This window comes from Eubalaena glacialis, chromosome 15 (assembly GCF_028564815.1).
Source record: "Eubalaena glacialis isolate mEubGla1 chromosome 15, mEubGla1.1.hap2.+ XY, whole genome shotgun sequence".
Taxonomy (NCBI): Eukaryota; Metazoa; Chordata; class Mammalia; order Artiodactyla; family Balaenidae; genus Eubalaena; species Eubalaena glacialis.
In genome coordinates this window covers 18,665,870-18,690,749 of record NC_083730.1, presented here as the reverse complement: position 1 = coordinate 18,690,749, position 24,880 = coordinate 18,665,870, and the positions used below count along the sequence as shown (strand labels likewise).

Sequence of the window (24,880 nt, the reverse complement as noted above, 5' to 3'; positions counted from 1 at the left end):
TCACCCTCTAGTAGTTTATTGGAGATAAATGGAAAATTTAGGGGTTTAGTCTCTGATTGGTAATTAATTAGTTCCACACAGTTTTAAAAATATAATTGACATACAACAGGTATCAATAGGATACATAGGAAAAGGGGAAGAAGCAATTAATTCTGACTGAAGACTAAATTCATTAAAACATTCCAATTTCAAATTTCTTTACCAGGTTGGTGATCATTCTCCAGGTACTGTATCTCTTCATTAGAGTAATAGATTTTTCCCATTCTCAAAGAAATGACCCCATCTCTTGGATTCATCAGAATAAACTTTTATCAGTCTGTCTCAAAATATAGCCAGCAAAAATGTAAAGCAACGTTAAGTCATTTGACCAAATTGTACTGTACACATACTCAAGAGTATGACATTGTTCTAGATGCTGGATATTTAAAAAAAAATGATATCCCATTTAATTCGGTGGTCTCCATCTCCACTTGGATGTTTATAGCTACTTTAAACCTATCATCTCATCTATAAATTTTCTTTTTTCTATTTTTTTCTATCACTTTTTGTCATTGCCACCCGTTTTATTACATACATACGTATCTCCTAGCTAAATATACACTAATTTTGGAAGTGTTCCTATAATCTATTATGTGATGATTGATGGTTTATTAATGGATTAAAGACTAAAATATTTCTTTGGTTAAAAGCATTTTATTTTAAAAAGATATAATGATTTTATTTTATTTTTATAATAGAAAATTTAATCATAATAACTAGATAATAATGACTATATGGAGAAAGCGTCTCAATCAGCCTTGGTGTGGAACAGCACATTTCTATCAGTAATAGTGATTATACGGCGGGGGCAGGGCGAGTTGATGTTGATAGGATCTCTTTGGATGAAATATATCTCACTTCACCTGAGTTGGAGGTTTTGACTAGGAACTCTGAGACTCATTAGACTAGAGCAGTGCTTCCTAACCCAGAACAATTTTGCACACTCCCACCCCTACATTTGGCAACACTTGGAGACATTTTTGTTTGTCCCAACAGGGGGGAGGGTGTGATACTGGCAAGTAGTGGCTTATCCAATGCAAAGTATCAGTAGTGATGAAGTTAAGAAACCCTGGGCTATAGTAATTAAAAACAGTAAATTTGTTTCCTTCTCTCCAGTTACATTTATAAGGTTATATGCATATGCTTACATGATTGGGGTTGATACAGCAGTTGAGTAGATAATGTTTTTCAATGGTGTTTATATAAAATTAAATTACCTAGTATATTTTCTTTTGCATAATTGCCTAGTATATTTTCTTTTGCACCTGTTTCTTTTAAGAAAAACGGTTTTCTTTCTTTCTTTTTTTGTTTTTTCTGCTCTGCGACTTGCGGCATCTTAGTTTCCCGACCAGGGATTGAACCCGGGCCTTTGGCAGTGAAAGCTCAGAACAGAGTCCTAACCATTGGACCTCCAGGGAATTCCCAGGAAAAACAGTTTTCTTAATATATACATTATATAATGTCTATGATAGACTTTTAGACTCTTAATAAGAGTATATAAAATAGATATCATACATAGGGCATATGCTAAAACTTCCTTTATGAACGCTCTGCATATTTAAATAATAAAAGATTAAAAAACAACTTGAAGTAAATGTCCTCCTCAGTCTATATATCACAGCATATTTTTTTATCTTTTCTCCCTCTTTCGTTCCCTTTCTCATTCAGTAACTATTTATTTAGTGCTAAACATAGCTGTGGGCCCTGGGGAATATAATGATGCCCGAGGTAGTCATGGTCCTTGTCTTCATGGAGCTTATTGTCTCTTTTAGGAAGGCAGGTAAACAAATGAGCAATAAAACAGGGTGGTAAGAGCTATTATAGAGAGAGTTTAGAACTATGGGAATGCCCAGTGTAGCCAAGGGCAATGACATGTCAACAGCTGGAAGATAATCACAGTATGTGGAAATGACAGGGGCTAATGTCAAAGAATGTATTCAGAAGGCAGTATTAAAACTTTTTAAAAGGTTGGAGCAGTTTGAACTCTATGAAGTCATTTTAATTTTATATAAATTGAGAATTTCTTTTTATGCAGCGTAAGTGAATAAGAAGGATAAAGGGAACAGAATGACAATATCTTAATTAAATTTAATTGAGGTCACGTATTTGTGTTCTTTTTGTCAAATATTTTGGTTCTACTTCTTTATTCATCAGAGCTGTGATTTTTTTTAATACTCATTACAAATACTCAAAAAATTATTATAGTATTGCTGGCACTATTTTAGGTGCTGTGGAAGTCATAAAAGAGCAGAAAACATGCAGATATTTATAATATAGTTGTACATATGTTTCATATAACATTTAATGAAGCATTAATATATAAAGCACTTCTTAGAAAAGTGCTTGGTACATACCAAACATTTTATATTTTTATATATTGGCCTCTCTTTTATTTTCGTCACAGTTATTATTGTAAGGAGCATTTGAAAAGAATGTGTGAACCTGCCTGGTAACATGTGGATATATACCTATTTATGCTGAAAGAATTAAACATATTTTAACGATGTGCTGTGGAACACTCCAGGCGAAATTAGTGGTGAGGGTGGAGTGGTTGCAGAATTAGATCTCCTAGATTCTCGTGACACCAGGTGGATTGGAATCATTCATTCAGCCTCTTGAAAGCACAGTTCTTTATTGTCGGCATTCTCTGCAAGAGTGGTTGATCTACTTTGTTAATCTTCTCAAGTTTCCTTAGTGATAGTTTTTTTTTGTTTTAGTGATTCTGTAATTCCTTTCCTGGTTCTTTCCCACCCCCAGCCCTGCCCACCCCCCCACCCCCCCCCCCCACCCCCCCGCCTCACCGCTGCCTGCTGCCAGACTAGGGGAAAAAAATGTGACTTCTAATCTAAGAGTGGCTGCTTAATTTAAAAACATATTTTAAATTTTGTTTTTGGTGGGATTAATTAAATAACGAAAGTTTATATTCTCCGCACATTGTAGTTTCTTTGCTATCTTAGTACTCATCTGACTCATTTTTCATTCTTTTTATAACTTTGTTTGCAAGTTAATTCTTTAAAAGCTCTGCCAGAGGCAATGATTGGTCCTCTTAGTTAATTCAGCTTTCCATCCTCCTCTAAATCATTGGCTAGATATGAATAGTCTTTAAAATGAATTGTGAGATTTAATCAGTGTAATGTAGTAGAATAATGATGTGCATCTATAGAGGCATTATGCTCATTACAGCGCATGGATGTTTATATCTTCAGCAGTTTGATGCCATTTTATCATGTTTCCAGGCTGAAGTAAACATACTTCATGCACCTGCTTACTTAGTTTTCTTTGAGGTCAAGCATTTTACTTCTTTCTTTATATTCCATGAATGAATATATAATTACATTTTGAGACATGATTTGTGTGTCATTATGATAATGAAGTAACACAGTCTTCATAAAAATACATATACATATACATATATGTAATACATATATGTAATAAGTACTGCATTTTGATGTCCTTCGGGCTAAGGTCCAGGACCTTATTTTTTGTTCCCAAATGACCCAGCACCAAGCTCTTGGCAGGCACTTAACTGAGGAATAGACCTTTTATTTATTTATTTTTTAAAATTTATTTTAAAAAGTTTTTTACTTTATAAAAATTTATTTATTTTTTATTTTTGGCTGCGTTGGGTCTTAGTTGCAGCACGCGGGATCTTCATTGTGGAATTGCTCGGTCATTTGGTAAATGTGAGTGTAGTTATAAAAAAAAAACCTGCCAAACTGTTTTCCAAAATAGCTGCAAAATTTTACATTCCTGCTAGCAGTGAATGGTATTTCTTGTTGGTCTGTATCCTTACCAGCATGATATAGTCAGGCTTTTTTTTTTTTTAATTAAAAATTTTTTTGAAAATTTTGGTCATTCGAAGACATGCATAGTGATGTCTCATTGTGATTTTAATTTGCATTTCCCTAATGACTAGTGATGTTGAGCTTGTTTTCACATGATTATTTGCAATCCATATATCCTCTTTGGTGAAATGTCTGTTTAGGTCTTTTGTCCAAGTTTCTTTTTCTTTTAGGTTGCTTGTTTTCTTATCATTGGGTCTTTAGAGTTCTTCATATATACAGGTCCTTTAATAGATATGTAATCTTTTCAAATATTTTTCTTCAGTCTTTGGCTTGTCTTCATCTTCTTAACATCATTTACAGAACAAAAGTTTTAAATTTTGATAAAGTCCAGTTTATCAGTTATATCTTTCATGACTCATGCTTTTAGTCATCTAAAAACTCATTGGCAAGCCCAAAGTCATGCAAATGTTTACTTCCAGAAGTGTTACAGCTTTCCATTTATATTATGACTTGGTCTTTCCATTTGTTTGTTTATAAGTAGCATTCTTGCGTGTTTCATCCTTTTTAACATATAGCATATCTTCTAGCATATCTTAACTTACTATCCATACTTAACATAGCTTACGAGTTTTGCCTTTAGTCTCACAAGCCCTTGTTTATTTACTATCTATACTTATCACTTCTTAATGGGTTTCATCCATCCAAATGTTTTTCTTGTTATCTATAGAAGAACTTAATATTCTCAAATAATGAAGTCAGAGCATATCACAATATTTATCTAAGTTAATACTGTGAGAAATTATTGGAATATCACAAATGCCTTTTGTGTGATCTTACAGAATATTGCTACCAATTAAACGTGTCATCTACTAGGATAGCATTAAAACAAGAGTCCTGTGTCTTTATTTCAAATCAATTATTCATTGTGTGTTAAGAGATTAAGAGGTCAAAAGCTTTCCTACTTATGTGTGTGTGTGCGCGCGCACGTGTGCAGGATTGGCAGTAACAGAAGTAATCATAAGATAAATTTGTTCTTTGAAATGTAAATATTCTGTTTTTGACCGCAAGTGGCTTATATATAAACAGATGTCCTAAGATGTCTGCCAATGTAGTTCTAAAAGGAGTGAAGCAGTGCTTAATAAAAGTTTAAAAAAAGACAACTAAATGAGTTCATGAAATAGAAGAAAAGGTCGAATGTTGAATACTGAAGGTAGTAAGTACTTCTAGAGAAAAACATAATTTAATAAAATAAGCCAAAATTAGTAATAATAAAAGCAATGGTAATAGTATTAATGATATTAATAAAGCTGTTTATTGAGCACTTATTATATCCCAGGTGCTGCACTAAGCTATACGACTTGTATCCATTATTGAATTTAATAGCTAATGTACCACTGTCTCATGTCTTGTTTTCATTGAGTTGCATATGAGGATACAAGGCAGCTTGGCTGAGTTGCCAGAAGTTATTGTTTTTCACTGGTTGCCTTTTTGGGACTGTCTGCAAGTATAGATCAAACTCTCTGCCTTCATAATGGTCTTCAAACAGCTACTTCTGGCTCTATAGAAACTAAATTTCTGGACTGCGCTGATGACGAGAAAGAGAAGTTATAGGGTTACCCTTGCTTGTCCTAAAATCTCAAGTCTTAAAGTTCTTGTTTACTGTCATTGCACGGCCACCAACCCTGGCAGTCTTGTGGTTATATTTACCACCTGTTGACCTGTTCTCTCCATGTACCATGCTGGAGCCTTAAAGAATAAAAACATATTCCCTTCCTGCTTCATATTTTCTGTTAGCACCCTGTTTCTCATTGCCTTTAGGGTTCTCACCGTAACTGACCTTTTAGCCTCATTTTTGCCTCTCCACACACCTCTTACGCTTTTGCTACCCACTTCTGTAGCTACATCAGGATCCTTTAGCATATTGTCCTGTCTTCCTGGAATTTTCACTTTTTGTCATTCCATGGTAAATTCTCATATATACTTTAAGCTGCAACTCAAATATTTCCTTTCCATGAGGTTCTTTTTGACATGTGCTCTCTTCCTCACCCCATCCCAAGCAGACTTAGTTGATTTTTCTTCAGATGCTCACTGTATTTTCACTTAAAAAATCTATATTTTCCACAAAGCTCTAAGTTTCTCTAAAGTCCTTGAGTTTTCCCCTTTTCATTTTTATCCCCTTTACCTAGCACAACCATCATTCCAAAAAAAAGTCGAAGACTCTTCCTTCCTTGTCCTTCCCTATGTTCAATGCCCCCCCCAAAAAAACTCTTGATTTTCTCCCCCTTTATACCGTCTTTATTTTTTTAAAAATCTAGATCATTGGTTTTCAAACATTTGAAACAAAGTGGTATCCTTTCTTCAAATGAAAACTTGCATACAGTGTGCTTGCGCACACACTCCCAGGGATAAAAAGGTAAAGTTGGGGAGTTTGGAGGGCTCCATTTTCCTCCTGGCATTTCTAGGGAACTCGTAAGGGCTCCAAGTAGTAAGGTTTGCTACTTTAGAAAGTAGAAAGTTTTGCACTGGCCTTGTTGCTCTGTCTGTTTTTGAGTCCTTCCAAATCATTCTTCATGTTGTTTCAGGAGAGATCTTTCTAAAACACAAATCAAATTATTTATCATGCTTATATTTTGTTAATGAGTCCCCATGACCTCACCTCACATGTGAGCTTCTTGGGAGGTAAGGGTGTCTCCTTCACTTTGTGTCACTAGCACCTGGTACAGCTAGTTCCTGGCACGGGCTTGGTATGTAGTAACCTGGGTGTTGAAGATAATGAGGGAACTTGGCACGGTTACCCATTTTCTTCATATTTGTGGCTTTGCTTTCCTCAGATTGGCAGTGCCAACCTCTTTCTTATTCAGATCTCTCCCATATTTCAGGCCCAGCCCAAACTTTCACTCCCTATTTCAAAGCTATGCTTAGCTTTAGCAGCTTTTATCAGTTTACTTTTCTTTGATTTCTAAAGCAAGTTACTGTGATTATAAAGAACAACATGCTGATTTATTTAGTGCACCTTTTTTGTTACCGCTTGGTGGTATAACCTCTGCCTGGGTAATCCTAGCAGCAACAACAAAAGCCATAAATGGTTTCAAAGGTACTTTCTTATCCAGGAGGATATACTTTCCCCAGTTTTGAGATATATACTTTGGGTTTCTCAATCAGCCAGAGGTCATTATTTTAAGTTTATGCTTTAGTACAGTTGTGTGTCAAGACAGATTTGCCTTTGTTTCTCAACATGTTGTAGGTTGAACAATAAATCTTCGTTTTATTATGTCTTCTGAAACCAAAATTGCTGTTGAGTCAGCTCATAGCCTGCAAATCAAACAGAAATCTTTGAAAAAGTACATGCAATGAATTAAAAGTATTAGGTGTGATTTTTACCTTGGATCATTTTCAGGTTCTTGTTGGGAAAGAGGAATAATAAAGCTTTATCCCCTTACATTAATATTCTGTTGCTATAGTATACTTCCTAATTATGTTTTCTGTTCCTTGTGTATTTTTCAGTAAGTATGTTTCCTCTGTTGCTTTCAGAATTGTTTATAATTGCATTTCATGTGAGAGCAGTTTTCTTAAAAAAAAAGAAAAAGAAAATGCTAACTAGGAAAAATGTATTTCATCTCATTAAAAATAACTATCAAAACTTACGTTACCAAATGACTATTGTATTCATATTCAGGCTTGAAGACATTTTGTTTATTTTTAACTATATTTTTCATTTCTCTCATTGCTCTGTGGCCTTTAATAAACTAACTTGTTTTTGATAAATTGAAATGATCTCTATTTAGATTTAGGGATAAATACCTTCACCATTTCTTATACGAAGGCTTTTCTCTGAGACGTCTATAATGTTATATTTTATATTTTTGATGTTATTGGGGAAGGAAAAGTGGATACTGTGTCTTTAATGGAAAGCAAAAGGTTATCTTTCTCTGGCCTTTGTGTGTATGTGCTGATGTGGATGTAGGCAGCCAGACAGGCAATGTGTGCAGAGAGACTAGGGAACTGGCTGCGGATCGATAGACGTGGTGTGAAGTGAATTAATGCGAGGCAGGCCGTCTGTCTGTCATAAGGATTGTGGGGAATGCGGAGCGGTGTGGTCAGTCAATGAGGAGATCTGCTTCCAATAAATTCAAGCCTGCTGCCTGAAAATAAATTCTAGATATGCACCCCTTCCCTTCCTTATTGTGAAATTTTACTTTATTCAAAGTAAATGTATGTATCAGATTCTTGCCTCATGTACTTTAAGTGGACCACTGGAAAACCACAGTTGGGAAAAACTGATGAAATAAAAATACCTGCTATTCTTTTAGATCCATTTTTCAATCTCAGTGGAAATCTATATTTTAATGGGAATGAGAAATATAATGTTTGTTAATATTTGTAAATATTCTGGTATACATTTTTCTTTCTGAGTCCTAAGAATATTGTTTAACACTTCCCTCTAATCTTCAATAAAATAATAATGAATTTAAATGGTTTTATAGTGAAGTACTGGTTAAAGTGCTGTGTTTTAAATGTTATTCTATTCAAATTTAGTATTTAGTCTTTGATTGTTAAGTTAATCACATGACACTGAAGTCTTATGAGTTCACATTATTAATCATTACTCAGATATTATTAGCCAATAGGAAAAAAATGTTTATAAAGGTATTGGGTTGGCCAAAAATTTCATTGGGATTTTTCCATAACAACGGAAACCCAATAATTTACAGGCTTTTGAAAGATAAATCTTATAATAATGTACCTGATTTTACAGATGGGAAGAGGCAAGTGCAGTTTTATCTCATTGATTTTGAAAACTGTATTTCCATATTTACATTAAAAAATGTTTTTCTAAAGTGATTAAAAATATTGCATACAAATGGGCCAGTTGTCTATATACATCTCTCACAATGAATAGTGGTCTAAGTATTTAGAAATCTAGATGGCATGAGGATCTCATCATACTCTTCCCTGTCCTCTGTTTCTTACTTCTGCTGCTGCCACAGCCAAGCCTCCTTCCTTTCTCTGCTGTGTCCAGACTTACTGATAACAGTTTTCTCCTCCATTACATTTTTTCCTTGTTCTCCTTCTGATTCACAATGTAGAACCCATTTATACCTATTCTCTGGCATAATGTGTGTTCATTTTTTTTATTTTGTGAATCTGGATTTGGTTTTTTAAGTACCTCACATTTTCCCATTACTGCTTTGTATCTTTTTTTTATTGTGTCTCTTTGTTGTACCTTTTTATTGTATGTCTTTCACCAAAGCACACTTACTATTATTTTATAGTATATTTAAATAGCATATTGTGTCATGGGATTGAAGGTATTGAGTTCTATTCACAATGTATTTATTGAATCAGTATTATTTTATAGTATATTTAAATAGCATAATTTGTGTCATGGGATTGAAGGTATTGAGTTCTATTCACAATGTATTTATTGAATCTTTATGAGATGTTCTTTACTGCCAAGTATTTTGTGGATATTCAGAAATGTCTTAGATTTTATGGCATAGTTTGACAGATAAGATCACTTACATCAAGTACATAAGAAAATAACAAAGTACTGCCATATATTTAATTGACAGTGCTTATAATCTTGATTATCAATATGCAAGAAACTGAAGCCTCCATGTCGGTGTCCTAATATTTCTCAGGAATATTTCATCATCTTACTGAGAGTGGAGAGTGATGAAATGACTTTTATGTTTCAAAAAGTTTAGTTTTTTAATACCAGGAAGAAAGTAATACATTTTTTTTCCTGGTCTTTGTGTTTCATTGCAAATAGCATTGTATTCTGGCATAACCTCAATTCTTTTTAGTGACAGTGATGTAGTACCTTCTACTGTATCTTTTTTTTTAAGTTAGGTTTATTGAGTGTAATTTATATGTAGTAAAATTCACTCTTTTTAGTGTACAATTCTGTGAATTTTAAACAAATATAGATAGTCATATTTCCACTCCCATGATTAAAATATAAATTATTTTCATTATTCTAAAATATTTGCTTAGACCATTTTGTAGTCAGTCTTCCTATCACACCCCTAGCCTCTGGCAATCACTGATTTGATTTGTATCCTATAGTTTTGCCTTATGCAGAATGTCTGCTGTCTATTATGTCTGCCTGTTATCATAAGATAGTAATGTAGCATGTAACTAAATACTGTGGAGATTAGAAATATGGAGGTTATGGCTGGGAATTTTTAAAAATGTTTCCTTTTTTTTGGCAGGTAATGATTACCATGCTTAGAAGGGTTAAATAATGGGTTTTGCTCATCTTTTACCATAACTTTATGGTCCAAAAGTTCAAAAGGAAATCTTCTATCATTTCCTTAAAACAAACTTATTAAAATTAGCTTTAAATGATCCGTGCCATTTGTTTTTGATTGTAGTAATTTGGTCTTTCCATTCTCAGTATGTCTTACCTTTATATCTTCCAACAAAGGTTGGAATCTTAGGTATTTTGTTATCATGCCAATGCCCGGTTTGACTTCAAGTTAAGATATTTAGCTGATCCTTAAAAATGGAAATATAGGGCTTCCCTGGTGGCGCAGTGGTTGAGAATCTGCCTGCCAATGCAGGGGACACGGGTTCGAGCCCTGGTCTGGGAAGATCCCATATGCCGCGGAGCAACTAGGCCCGTGAGCCACAATTACTGAGCCTGCGCGTCTGGAGCCTGTGCTCCGCAACAAGAGAGGCCGCGATAATGAGAGGCCCGCGCACCGCGATGAAGAGTGGCCCCCGCTTGCCGCAACTAGAGAAAGCCCTCACACAGAAACGAAGACCCAACACAGCCATAAATAATAAATAAATAAATTAAAAAAAAAAAAGTAGAGGAATTTAAGCAAAAACTCCTAAAGAAACTCAACACTAAAAAAAAAAAAAAAAAAAGGAAATATATAGAATTTTGAAGTAACCAAATCAATCTTTTTTTATTGATTTGTAACAAAATAACCCAGAAAATTTGACTGTAAGAACTAACAGAATGAGTTACAAATATGGTCAAAATCAAGAATATAGTTTAATTTTTTAAATTAAAAAGGGAACATTACTCCTTCCTGACACAAGAAAAACATTCAGGGTGAATTTGTTTTCTTATTGCGTAAGTGTTCTATGTGGCCCTTGTCTCCCTGTTTTCTTCAGCTACACGGCAGAAACGATACCAAAAGAGGAAACAGAAGTGGTATGGATTTCTTGGTTGATCTGGAGCGGTAGAAAAGCAAACTTTTTAAAAACAGCTTCTTTGAGACATAATTCATATGCCATTAAATTCACACTTAAAACTGTACAATCCAGTGGCTTTTAGCATATTCTGAGTTGTGCAGCTGTCACCACCATCAATTTCAGAACATTTTCATCACACCAAAGAGAAACTATAGACTCATTAGTATAACTAGGTGGAGTCATACAATATGTGCTCTTTTGTGGCTGGTTTCTTTTACTTAGTGCTTCATTTCCTTGTATTGCTGATTAATATCCCATTGTATGACTTTATCCCAATTATCGATTCATCAGTAAATTGTGATATATTTAATACATTTATTCATCAGTCTTTGGACATTCAGATTGTTTATACACTCTGGCTTTTATGGGTAATGCTGCTGTGAACATTCCTGTACAAGTCTTTGTGTGGACATATGTTTTCATTCCCTGGCAGTGGAATTGCTGGGTCACAGGATAGCTCTATGCTTAACCTTCTGAGGAACCACCAGACTGTTTACTGTAGAGTGCTGAGAGTGCTTTATATAGTCTAGGTACTAGTCCCTTGTTGGGTATGTGATTTGTGAATCTTTTAAGTCTGTGGCTTTGTCTTTTTAACCTCATAATAGGGTCATTTATAGAGCAAAAGTTCGTAATTTTAGTGAAGTCCACTTTACCAGTTTTTCCTTTTATGGATTGTGCTTTTGGTGTCAAGTCTGGTCTCAGGTACCAAAGATTTTCTCCTACTTTTTTTTTTTTTTTTTACAGTTTTATAGTTTTATGTTCTACATTTAAGTCCATGATTCATTTTGAGTTGATTTTTAAATAAGGTGTGAGCCTTAGTTCAAAGTTCATACTTTTTGTGTGTGGATATCCAGTTGTAGCAGCCCATTTGTTGAAAAGCCTATCTTTCCTCCATTGATTTGCTTTTTGCACCTCTGTCAAATAACATTGGACATATTTGTGTTTGTCTTTTTCTGGTTTTCTATTCTGTTCCCTTAACCTAAAACCAAATAGTTTTAATAACTTTAAATGATAAGTCTTGAAATGGGGCAGAGTGATTTTTCCTACCTTATTTTTTTTTCAAAGATTCTTTTAGCTATTCTAGTTCCTTTGTCTTTCCATATAATTTTAGAAATATTTGGCTATATGTACAAAAAATCGTGCTGAGATTTTGATAGGAATTACATTAAACCTGTATACAGAAAATTGACATCATTACAATGTAGAATCTTTCAACCTATGAACATGGTATGTCTCTCCATTTCATTTATTTAGATCTTTGATGTTTCATCAGTGTTTTGTAGGTTTCATCTATTTTATTTTGTATTTACATCTAAGTATTTCAGTCTTATTTGAACCAGTGTTACTAGTATTTTTCTTTTAAGTTTAGGTGTCCACGTATTCATTGTTAGCATATAGAAATATAATTAAAAATTTTTTTCTTGTATTTTGCAGCCTTGCTGTACTCACTTATTAGTTTGCTTATTTTTTGTAGACTCGTTTAGATTTTCCACATAGACAGTTATTTTTTCATTGAGTAGGATTACCTCATCCATTCCAAACTGTATGTGTTTTCTTTTCTTGCTTTATTGCACTGGCTAGAAATTTCCAATGCTGTGGGTTTTTTTGTTTGTTTTTTTTTTACATCTTTATTGGAGTATAATTGCTTTACAATGTTGTGTTAGTTTCTGCTGTATAATGAAGTGCTATATGTATACATATATCCCCATATCCCCTCCCTCTTGTGCCTCCCTGCCACCCTCCCTATCCCACCCCTCTAGGTGGTCACAGAGCACCGAGCTGATCTCCCTGTGCTATGCAGCTGCTTCCCACTAGCTATCTATTTTACATTTGGTAGTGTATGTATATCAGTGCTACTCTCTAACTTTGTCCCAGCTTACTCTCCCCCGCTCCCTGTATCCTCAAGTCCATTCTCTACGTCTGCGTCTTTTTTCCTGTCCTGCCCCTAGGTTCATCAGAACGATTTTTTTTTTAGATTCTATATATATGTGTTAGCATATGGTATTTGTTTTTCTCTTTCTGACTGACTTCACTCTGTATGACAGACTCTAGGTCCATCCACCTCACTACAAATAACTCAATTTTGTTTCTTTTTATGGCTGAGTAATATTTCATTGTATATATGTTAAATAAGAGTGGCATTGTGGACATCTTTGCTTCATTCTTGATCATAGGAGGAAAGCATTCAGCCTTTCACTGTTAAGTATAATGTTAGCTGCAGATTTTTAGTAGGTGCTCTTATTAACTTGAACAACTTCCTCTCTCTTTTCTATTTGTATTTTTCTGAGAGTTTTTTTTAATCATGAATTGATGTCAAATTTTATCAAGTTATTGACATGCTCATATGATTTTTTTTCTTCTTTAGCCTCTTAATATTTTGGATTACATTGATTGATTTTTTGAATTAATGTAAGGATTGTATTACACTGATTCAAAAATCAATGTAATACTTATATTTTGTTAAGGATTTTTGAGACTGTATTCATGAGAGATATTGATCTGTAGTTTTTTTTGTTGTTGTTGTTTGTACAGTTGACCCTTGAACAACATGGGTTTGAACTGAGTGGGTTCACTTATATGTGGATTTTTTTCAATAGTAAATACTACAGTACTACATGATCTGTGGTTGGTTGTATCCATGGATACGGAGGGCCAGCTATAAGTTACACCCAGATTTTTGACTACACAGAGGTTTGGTGCCCCTAACCCCTGTGTTGTTCAAGGGTCAACTCTATTTTCTTTTTTTCTGCCAAGAGATATAGGATTTTATAGCCCTTACTTTGTTTTGGAAAGCATCGATCAAAGAACCAGTTTCAGCATAGATACTTCTTGGTCTTTCAACCTTGGTTACTTTGAGATACACACGTTTGCTTCTTAAGCTGTTCCAAAATACTGAATGCCCTCAGTTGAACAGTTGTTTAGTATAGCCCAAGAACACCATGGAGGACTTCACAGTAATTATATTCAATATCATGTGATTCCATGACTTCTCATGCTTGTGCTCTGATATTCTGTCATGCCTCCTATCCTGCCCTGAGCAACTCAGTCCCTGGAAGGACTTAGTGGTAAAAGAATATTGGGGTTGAAATCGGAAGATCTACACATCAATACTGGTTCTTGAATTTAGTAGCTGTGTTATGCCAAGCAAGTACTTGACCTCTCTGATTAAATGAGATAAATTTAAATGGATTTATAAACTTGTTACACATAAATACTAGCTTTATTTTCATAGAATCCCTTAATTTTACAGGAAAAGAAAATACTAATAATAAATGATTGTTGCCATCTAAACTGTTCCTTAATATCATTTCCCTGTTTCTCTGATCATTTTCAAAATTATCAAGTGTTAAGCATGGAATGAGACTGAAAGATTTCAGAGATTTATATTTTGGTTTAATAATCTGAAACATCTTTGATTTTTGAGTTTGATCTTTGATTTTGTGCTTAAGCAGTAAGTGTGTAGAAATGTGACGTTTACCTTCTTTGTGATTATTTTACTGATAACCATCTTTAATCAAATAATTTACATAATATTATTTTTCTAGTAATTCCCCTTCTTTATTTTAAAATTTTATCTTGAAAACCTAACAAGAAAAATGATGCTGTAAAGGGATGGCCTTTGTCATTTTTTGTTATTGGGGACCATTGATTTAGCACTGTTCATTCTTTTGTTGGAGCAATACTGAATAAAGTGGTTGCACTAAAATGACGTTCTCTTCCCCAAATTTAAATTGTTAGGCCTTGGAACTGCCTACTGGTAGGTCTACTTCTGGATCATTCATGGTGGTTAATGACTAAGATTCTTCCTCTTGGTGCCTTTCATAAACCTGAGGCAGCAAGGTTGAATTTCATATAGAAATTCAGTTAATGCATCTTGGAAGAAAAGAAATCCTGGAATATTTGTAGCTTCTGGTTTTAAAAATATTGTGTTGGCTTTTATATGTGCAGTTATCGAAGTACTTATTAAGAAGATTTGATTAAAAGGTTCAACTGAAGTAACTTCCAATGGGTGAGATTTTTATATACCATGATTGAGCAATACCTCTTGGTAACCATGTGTAAAATACTGGACACCCCCTCCTATCCATTGCCAAATTAGATGCAAATTGACAACAAAATATAGGCATTCTCCTCTTTTTGAAAGTTTGCTTTACAACCCTTCGCTTTTATGAAAGATGGTCGTTAGTACCTGTTTTTGCTAATTGAAAGATAGCTAAAGAGGATTTTCGCTTTTATGAAAAAAGACAAAAGGCAATAGTAGCACTCAGCGTTTGTTTAGCAGTGAGCTGTTACAGAGTCAGGCACACCAAGAGCGGCTTAGAGTGGCACCACCAAGCTCCTTCCCTGGGAACTGCGCTCAGCATCTCAGCGTCAAGCTGCCATTGGTTTGAATTGTGTCTGTGAGCATCTGTGCTTTGTCTTGAATTCTGTGCATTTGTTAGGAAGATGTGTCCTAAGGTGATTGCTTCTTTGCTTTATGTCATTCTGGCTTACAAAAGGTTTTACAGCAGTGCTCTACTTTCAGATAGCAGGGGTGGGGGTGGAACCTGTGTATCATCAAGGATGGGAAAATAGGTAAGTAAGGAAAAGACCTTTGTATGAACTTTCAAATTCTCAGGTGGTTTACAGAATGGAAGTTTTTGGTGCCCTGATCTAGTTCACCTGTCTGCTTTCAGTTAGGTTCTTTCAGTTCCATAATTATCTGACCTCATATCTAATTCCTTCAGAGACAGAGAGATATTAATGCTCTTGGGGCAATGCATTTCAGGTCTTTTACACAGAATCAGAACACAAATCCCTCTTTTGTCATCATCCTTCTTCCCAACCCCAAATTATAAGCGAACTAATATTAAAGAGAAGTAAACTTTTAAAATAGTCCTTCACTTTCTAGGTTTTTTTCCTCCCTCTTTTTAGCATAATTATGTCTAAATTTGCTAAAGTAACTGTAGCAAAAACATTGAAAGGAATCAAGTAAAACTGTAATTTACTTCATCATTTTTCTGTTCCCAGATCTTAGTTAAAAGTCAGTATAGTTTGCATCCATGTACATATATATATGTATATATATATATATGTAAAGCAATAGAGTACACATGAATATTTTATTCATTAATTTCTGTCTCTTCCTAATTTGGGTGAATATATTGTATTTTTTTTTAACATATTGCATTTGCATCCAGTAAGTAAATTAAAATGCTTTAAGAGTTTTGGTCCACCTTTTTTTTTTTTTATAAATGTATTTATTTTATTTATTTATTTTTGGCTGCGTTGGGTCTTCGTTGCTGCGAGGGGGCTTTCTCTAGTTGCGGTGAGCAGGGGCTACTCTTCGCTGCGGTGCATGGGGCTTCTCATTGCTGTGGCTTCTGTTGCGGAGCACAGGCTCCAGGCGCATGGGCTTCAGCAGTTGTGGCTCGCGGGCTCTAGAGCGCAGGCTCAGTAGTTGTGGCACACGGGCTTAGTTGCTCCACGGCATGTGGGATCTTCCTGAACCAGGGCTCGAGCCCATGTCCCCTGCATTGGCAGGAGGATTCTCAACCACTGCACCACCAGGGAAGCCCCACCTTTCTTTTAGTTTTTAAAAACTAACCCTTGTGCTTCCCATTTGTTTTAGCTGGGGTCTCAGCAGAAGCCATGCAGACTATTACCACTGCTCCTGACACCTCGGGGCCAGAAGCCAAAGTCCAAGAGGAAGAGCACGACCTTGTGGATGATGACATCACCACTGGTAAGCATGATATCTTTAACGTCCAGTATTGGAAAATGCTTTTAGGTCGTTTACAGTGGGATTAAATATGTTGATGGAAAGGATGGAAACTTGCACTGATGGAGTGTTTAGTTTTTGATACCCTTTAGTGCCCTTTTTGATATTGAAGTAGAAAGAAGCAGACTGTTTATTTGGTCCAGGTTTGCTCATTGTTGCTATAACAATGAACCTGCTAGCTGTGAATTTGATTTTCTGGGAACCTTCTAATTCAGAGGCTAGGATCATTACTAAAGCCTTGGAACATGTAGAGGAATACACTTACTGTGTTATGAAAAGTTTTGCAATTATAGTAGGGTAAACTGAAAATATCGAAGTTGTAATAGCAATTTATGCAACACAGGCTACATGAGGAAACTTACAGATACTCTTTGTACCTATACTATAGAAATGAATGCTGCTTTTTCAAATTACTTACATTGTTTGGGTATTGAACATTCTTATCTGTATTATTTATCACATGATCAGGCATAAGGTAAAATTTATGAAAGCCATACACTGCATATGTTCAGCCTATCTTTTTATAGGCTTAAAGCAGTTTCAATTACTGGATCTCCAAATGCATTCAGCTCAATTTCTTTCAATGCACAGAGGATTAAAACAACCTAGTATAAATATTTTTATTGGTATTAAGAATGATAAACTCTTATTTTTGGTGCAGATGGTTAAAATGTAAAATCTGACCATATAAATCTACAACTATTGTGAAGCAAGAAGCATTAACTTAATAGTAATCAATAATTTGAAAAGAAGCATGCCCAGTAAATATCAGTAAAATTTTTAACAATAATTAAAAGGAGGGAAAAAAAAAAACCCAAAGGGAAGTTGTATTTTTTTTTCTCTCCCTTTTTCCTTTTAAAGCTCTGTGTAGCAGGTTCTTTACTGTTATCACCTGACTGCCCTTAAATTTCTTTCACTGGGAAGAAGTTGAGGGAGCCTTATGATCTCCCTTGAAATTTTACAAAGCCTATATTTAAAAACCTATAGACTTGTGCCACTGCTGCAGATAAGTGGTTGATTACATTGAGGAGCATCTGGTTTTCAGCAAAAATGAGATGTTGGTGGTCGCTCTTACTTTTTAATGTATCAATTCATTGATTAAAAAAAAATCATCCACCTTAAATGTAAATTATTTTGCAAACTTCCAACTTTGCTGAAAGTCATTTGTACTTCACAATTATGGAACTTGTTTCAGCAGCTACTAGAGGAAATTATTTCATTTTCAGATTTTTAAAAACTATTTCTTTATTCAGTTTTCACTGCTTTTTAAAAAATAATGCTATAGGTATGTTTTGTTATTCCCTCTAAATTTTAAAGGTTTTCTTGTCTATAAAAAGTCGTGATTTAAATAGTAGAAAGAAGTTGCCTTTGCAGTAGTAGAATAGCTCAATTTGCATTCCAGAATAAAAGCTGAATTTTTGAGCTCTCGAGTAAGTATTATTAAATCAGTACATTGAAATTTTGAATTATGCTCTGCCGAAGTCACGAGACAGCATTACAGCACATGACTGTGTGCTTACTTTATTGTTAAAAAAATCAAGAAAAAATGAAAAATCTAGTTTGGAGAGTCAGTTAATGCTACATAAACTATATTTTAATCTGTAAGAGTTCAATTAAATGTATGTGATGTATGGCTTTTATCAGTTGATTTACTCATTTCATGCCATGAGTACTAGCAGCAAGAATGCTCAGTATCCAAAGAATTTAAATAATGAAAAAGGCTTCCTTAACATGTTGTCCGAGCAACTAGCGTGCTGCAGCCTGTAGATCGTTCAGGTTACCTTTAGATTGTGTGACTTGATTAAGATGTGCTATAGATTTTTGTGAGGGTTTAGAAGAAAACCATATTTCTTTTTATTGACTAGAATCCTGTATAAATTGCATTATGAAAAATATGGTAGGTGCATTGAGAGAAACCTGTTTCAAGCAAAATAATCTGATTTTGGGATAACCAGCATTGTAGAGCACAAGAGGTACTACAAAAGGGAAAACTGGCCAATTTAGCCATTCACTTTGAAAAATCTGATTTTCCCCCTGGCTGTTTAAAAGGAATTCCTCTAATAATCTCACCTCAAAACAAATAGAAATTATATCATGACAGATATTTGCTTGTATTTTGAATGAATTCTTATTTGAATGCTATAGCTAGGCTAATATACATAGTTGTATTAATTTTATTTTTGTAGTAATCTGGGGCTTAATTCTTCAATTAACTGAATTCAACAGCTGACCAAGATAGCAATTAAAATATGAAGTATAATTTAGTGCTTTTGCTATAGGCAGAATTTCATATTTGAAATTTTTCTTTTGAGTAAGAGCAAATGAGGTATGAATATTGTCTTAACGACACTTGGATCTGAGCTTGGCAGTCTTTGTTAGTGTTTGCCGTATGAAAGTAAAGAAGCATGGATAAAGCTGTGTAAGTGTTGGCGATGATCAATTGGAACTAATTAAATTTATTTGAAATGAAGAGTCTTAACTGGAAGAGAACAGCTGTAAAAACTGGGAAGAAAAAAATTGAGTCTTGATTGAGACAATTTAAACCTTCACCCTGTCATTTAAAAAATATGCTGCAGCTTCTTTCTAAATCTCTCTTTTGAAAGCTAGTGTCTATTGATCGGCTCTACAAAGTAATGCCAGTATGCCTTGGTCAACACACACCCTCGGTTGTACTTAGCATTCCAGCCTCAGGTTTATCAGATTCTTTCCTTTAACCAAATGTCTTAAATTACATATCAAAGCCATATTAGCCACTTTCACAGATTAATACTGTTTTATGTAGGAAAAATATTAAAACCTATTCCTAATATTTAAAAATATTGTATAGTATGCATAGGAAATATATTCCCCCCTCCAAGGGAATTGTTTCAGGTTTTGCAATACTCTGTATATTTAAAATCTATTTTAACAACAATAGTAGTCTTTTCTTGAAAGTAAAAAGAACGGCGTTAAGATTGTTTCCAGATTATTTATCATTTTAGAGTCACAAGAATATTATTCTATACCTGTGCATTTGCTTTTGTATGTGTACTTTTATTTTTGGTATTGCAATTTAAATGTTTATGTAGATATATAGTCAGTATTTGTAAATAACGTTATTTTCATTACAATATGAAGAGGTGATAATTATGTTAATGGAGTAAATCTCACTAACAACTGATAGACATAGAAAAAATTTTAGATAAATCATAATCTGTTTTTTTAAGGTAGACCTTTTAGGTGAGTTTGTTAATTATCTTTATGCAGTTTTCACGGAGGTACAGGATGGCGTTCTGTGTGAGGATGAAGCTGTACATCCCCTAAATGTTGCATTTTAAAACATCCTCCCTTAATATCAGGTTGAAAAGAATTTTGGAAGGGTTTCACTCACAAACCTGTATGGACCCCTTTAAGAAAGTCACTGTATTCTCCTGTGGGTCATACTACAGTGTCCTACCCCTTGTTCAATACGGCAAGGACACAAACTGACCATGTAACAATGATAAAGAATCAGGAGCCACTGACATTGTCAAAAAGAGACAACTTGGTACTAGATCAGCAGCACAGTGGACAGATTCAACTGCTCACAACAAATGCAACGATGATACATGGATTTGGATGGGTGTGTTGACTCTATTTGTTGTATTTTTTGTAGCATTTAAATTTAATTTATAAAAAAAAAGATGAGAAATGCTATGGAAAAAGAAAAAATAGAGAAAGGTAAGAGAACTTGAAAGCAGTATCAATTGTTAACTTACTTTGTACCAACCACTTTATTCTTGACACTAATAACGTTTCTTTGAAGTGTGTTCTAGTATTTGTCCAGATACAGAGATGAGGAAACAAGCTCAGGGGAGGTCATGTTCATGGGACTGAAAATGAGTCCTGCCTGACTCCAGAGCTGCTGTGTGGGCTTGAGCACCACCCCACACTGCCTCATAGTCTCCAACTCATTGAAGTTTGGCATCTTTTCACTTTCTTTTGAAATGGGAGATGATGTCACCATCCACCTTTATTGCTTACCATAGCGAGCATAAGCCTGATATTTGCCGGCTATCTTATTGTCTAGAAGGCAAACTTGTTATTCTAAATTTAGAGCAAGAGATTATCTCCCTTAAGGGGAAAAATCAGTGCGTATTTGTTCTTTAAATGTTCTTTTAAAATTTGTTCCTTAAATTATTTAGGACTGCTATGATGTTAAGACCGTAAATACAGTTAGTGTTCATTACTAAACAGTTATTACATACATGTAAAATGAAATTTGTATTGTTCTGTCTAGCTTTTTGAAGTCACCAATATAAAACCGACACCTTAACATAGATTAACACAGCAAAGTCAACATTTCTAGTATATTAAGTTAGAGCTGAAAAGCACGTCTTGTCTGAGACTAAATATTGATCGATTAATTTTACCATTTACTGAGGCTCTGTTCATAAAATGTTTATACATTTGTTTTGACTGAAAGATAGAAAATTCATCCTGTTAAAGTAAAGATAAGCTCTAAGGAACAAAATTTAGGGCATTATATATTCAGAAATCAGAAGCACTTTCTTAGCAGAGAGACAGAGGCCTTATAATTCATAAGCTAGAATAAGACTTTCTGCATTGCACCATTTCCCTTTCTCATTCTTTAATTTATAACTGACAGTCTAAAAACAGTACAGATCTATGTGAATTTTAAGTCATTTGTTTTAAACTGTTACCACTACTCTTGTGATTGACTTCAGAATGTTAGCTACTACAAAATATGAGTTTACTGTTGTTATTAAGATTTTGGGTAATTATAAATGACTAGTACTGTGGTTTACTTACCATGCAGTTTTCTTTTTTAAGAAAAATAAGTGTGAATTTCATAGTTTTCTGAAATATGTCTTCCAGTAATTTACCTTTGTATACATTTTTTTTAATCTGGGAGAAGAAAATGTAAATTAAAATATTTTTTGCTGTTTAGTGTTTAATACTCAGTTTTAGTTATACGTTGATAGGATATTAAGTAGAATATTTCTAAATATGGTATTTGAGAGTTGACAGGAATATTAAAATACAGCCCAAAGTATGGCTTTTTGTCATTCATTTTCTCTTTTCATATTTTCCACTCTGGGTGATTGACTTTCCCTTTTCTTTGGTTTTAACTACCACATCCATGTTAAAGACTATCAAATCTGTATCTCCAGCCTAGGCTTGTGTTCTGAGTGTCAGATTAATATGTCCTCCTGCCCAAATGTCCCATAGATACCTAAATACCAAGCCCAAAGTGAGCTCATATTTATTTCTAAAACTCATCTCCTTTTATATTTATATCTCATAAAAGGCATCACTGAGGGTACCATTAACTGCCTAACACCCCGAACCAGAAACCAAGGAATAATCCTGGCTTTCTTACTTTCCAACAGTGTCCACTGGTAGTTGGTACCAGTTCTTGTAAACTATACCTCTTAAACACCTCCCAATGACTTTCCCCTTCTCCATTTCCACGGAGAATACCTACGTCCAGACTTTAATTTTTTCTACTTTGGATTATTATTATATTCTCCGGTAAACATCTTCCTGTCTCCGTTCCCTCCCCTTCCAGTTCGTGTCTTTCATTCCTCTGAGAGTTTCAGAAGCCAGTTCATCACCTTTCACCCTCATTAAATGCTGCTTAATGGTTTCCCATTAATTATAGCGCAAAACCCAAACACCTTAGGAGATATCTAGGGCTCTTCAAATACCTGACCCCTGGCTCTAGCTTCAATGGCTGCTATAGCAATACTGAACTTAGTTTCCCCAGAGTACCCTGCTGTTTCATGACCCTTACTTTGCCTGTGCCCCTCCGTCTGGCTGGTCTGCTCTCAATTCTCTCACATGTGAGGTGAAGTTCTGAGAGTTCTCTTCAAACCCAGCGTGAGTGTCACCATCTTCCCGAAGCCCTCCTGGACCCCCTTATGTAAGATCTCCCAGTTCGTTGTATGCATTTCGGCTGTTGCACTCTGTAACACTGTTAAGTGACCGTTTACTTGTCCTCTGTGAGTCACGTGTGTGCATATGACTTTTACCTCTGTGTATTTCTAGCACTAAAACAGTGCCCTGGTCCATAGCATCCTCTCAGTAAATGTTTATTGAATGAATGATTGAATTAGTGAAGCCATATGATCACTCATTTCAAAGAGCATTCCTTATGTACTATATATTTATTTATATATATTTACTATTCTTATGTAACATATATATGTATCTCCCTAACCTCTGCACTTCTCCTTAGTGGGTATTCAATGGCTCAAAAAGTGTTTGTAACAGATCAGTGAAGGAATATAGGCTTATTTCTGGATAAACTATCTCTTGACTTTGTGAAAATGGGATTTGGAGAAGACTTAGGAGCATAAGCAGAGAAACAGACTCTTAGGACTCTCAGAGAGTTCCCTTTTTGTGGCCTGCACTGACCAGACAGTGGCAATGTGCTTATAAACAGTGGTCTGAGTTGTCTCTTGAGGCACACTTTTCCCTCTGGGTGTGTCTCTCCCGTTGCCCTGGGAGCTGTGCCACCTCATTTCTAGGCTCAGCTCTGTCAATGAAAACCAAAATCTCTTGTGTTTTTTCTGGAACTAGAGGTACCAGAGTAGCTATTATCCAAGAGATCCCTCTGGGGCTTGGGGCACCACCGCTGGAGAAGCAAGGTGGCTTGTATGGGAGTGGGGGAGAGATGGGGAAGTGGGGAGATGCTCACGGGAGGGAGAGAAATACAGAGTTTTTCCAGGAGGCCTGACATTTAACCACACGCCACTAAAGAATGAGAGTGTGGAGTCCTGTTGTGTGATGGTGCACATAGTGTTTTTGCGCCATTCCCCCAGGTGCCTGCAGTCAGTCATTTAGCACTACGAAAACTTGCTTTTTATTGTCCATTGAAAATTGCAAGTTAACATACCCAGATTTATTGTGTTTAAGCTTATGTTTAAAAGCTTGGCCTGGGGTGACTTGCCTACAGAAAAGCACAAAAGGAAAAGAGGCAAGAACAAGGACAAAAACATGGCTAATAAATATCATTAGAATCTTCAGTTTCACTTTAAAACTATTTTTAGACTCTTATAGATGGAAAATCTGCTTAATATCAATGTATTTTGACCAAGAAAGTCTTGGTCATTTAATTCATTTAAATGAATTAAATATCATAAAGAATCAGAAGTGCTATAACATACATTACTTCAGATAGCTGTTACATTGGCACCAAATCTTTTATAATGATATTTTCTAATAATAGCACTTTTATTTTTTTAATGTGTGTGTATTGACTGCATATAATACTTAGGCAAGGGGTTGGTCAGGTAAACAGTAATTGATACCATCTTAGAAAACTGTTCTAAAATAACATATTTAAAAATCAGGAACTTAATAGCTATACAACAGCTCATTAGTATTTACTAAGTACCTAATAAGTATCAGGCTAGGCTCTTTTTAATCCTCACAGCTCACTGTAATTGTCCTCATTATTGCTCCTGTTTTACAAGAGAGGAAAATGAGGCATAGACTAACTTTCCACATAAAGGCCACAGATAGGAAATGGCAGAGTCAGGATTTGAATCCAGGCCATCTGCCTCTAGAGCTTGTGCTCTTAAATGGAAGTAATTATCAAAACCAGATCATTTAAAAAATCATATAAGAACAAAAAGAAACATATATTCATTATGGCATGTCATTTTCTCTTTGTGTGATATGGAAACTTCTATTTTAATTTTTAACATAGTACAAGGAAATATTCAAAATGTGTAGAAAAGACATGCTGTTTTCTTAAAAAATAAACATGGATAATTAGTATAGGAGGATAATTTTACATATTTTCTAGATAAAATTAGGATTATTTTATGTTTGTATAAAACCACATACATAGTTTACACTAAGACATACACAATATTAGAACATAAAAGCTTAAGGTTTGGTTTTTGGATTTAATAGTGTATATATTTTTTGATAAACTTAGACTCAATAGGAGCAAAAAAGAAATATTTAGTTGGATAAGAATGTTGTAGCTGTTAAAAAATAAAAGCCCTCCATGGGAGTGAATAACCTTCAGGATGAACTTAAAATTTGGCCTTTTGTGAGCTGTGTAATAATACCTCACGGATAAGAATGAATT

At 34.7% G+C, this 24,880-nt stretch overlaps 1 protein-coding gene across 4 annotated transcripts in view; it reads left to right on the top strand.

The window, feature by feature from the left end:
- Positions 1-24,880, top strand: part of WDR7 (WD repeat domain 7) — a 370,109-nt gene that overhangs the window by 138,090 nt on the left and 207,139 nt on the right. For all 4 annotated transcript variants that reach the window (XM_061169470.1, XM_061169471.1, XM_061169468.1 and 1 more), the window contains one exon: positions 16,645-16,758. In XM_061169470.1, the coding sequence (XP_061025453.1) occupies positions 16,645-16,758 (114 nt within the window). The remainder of the gene's footprint in view (positions 1-16,644; positions 16,759-24,880) is intronic.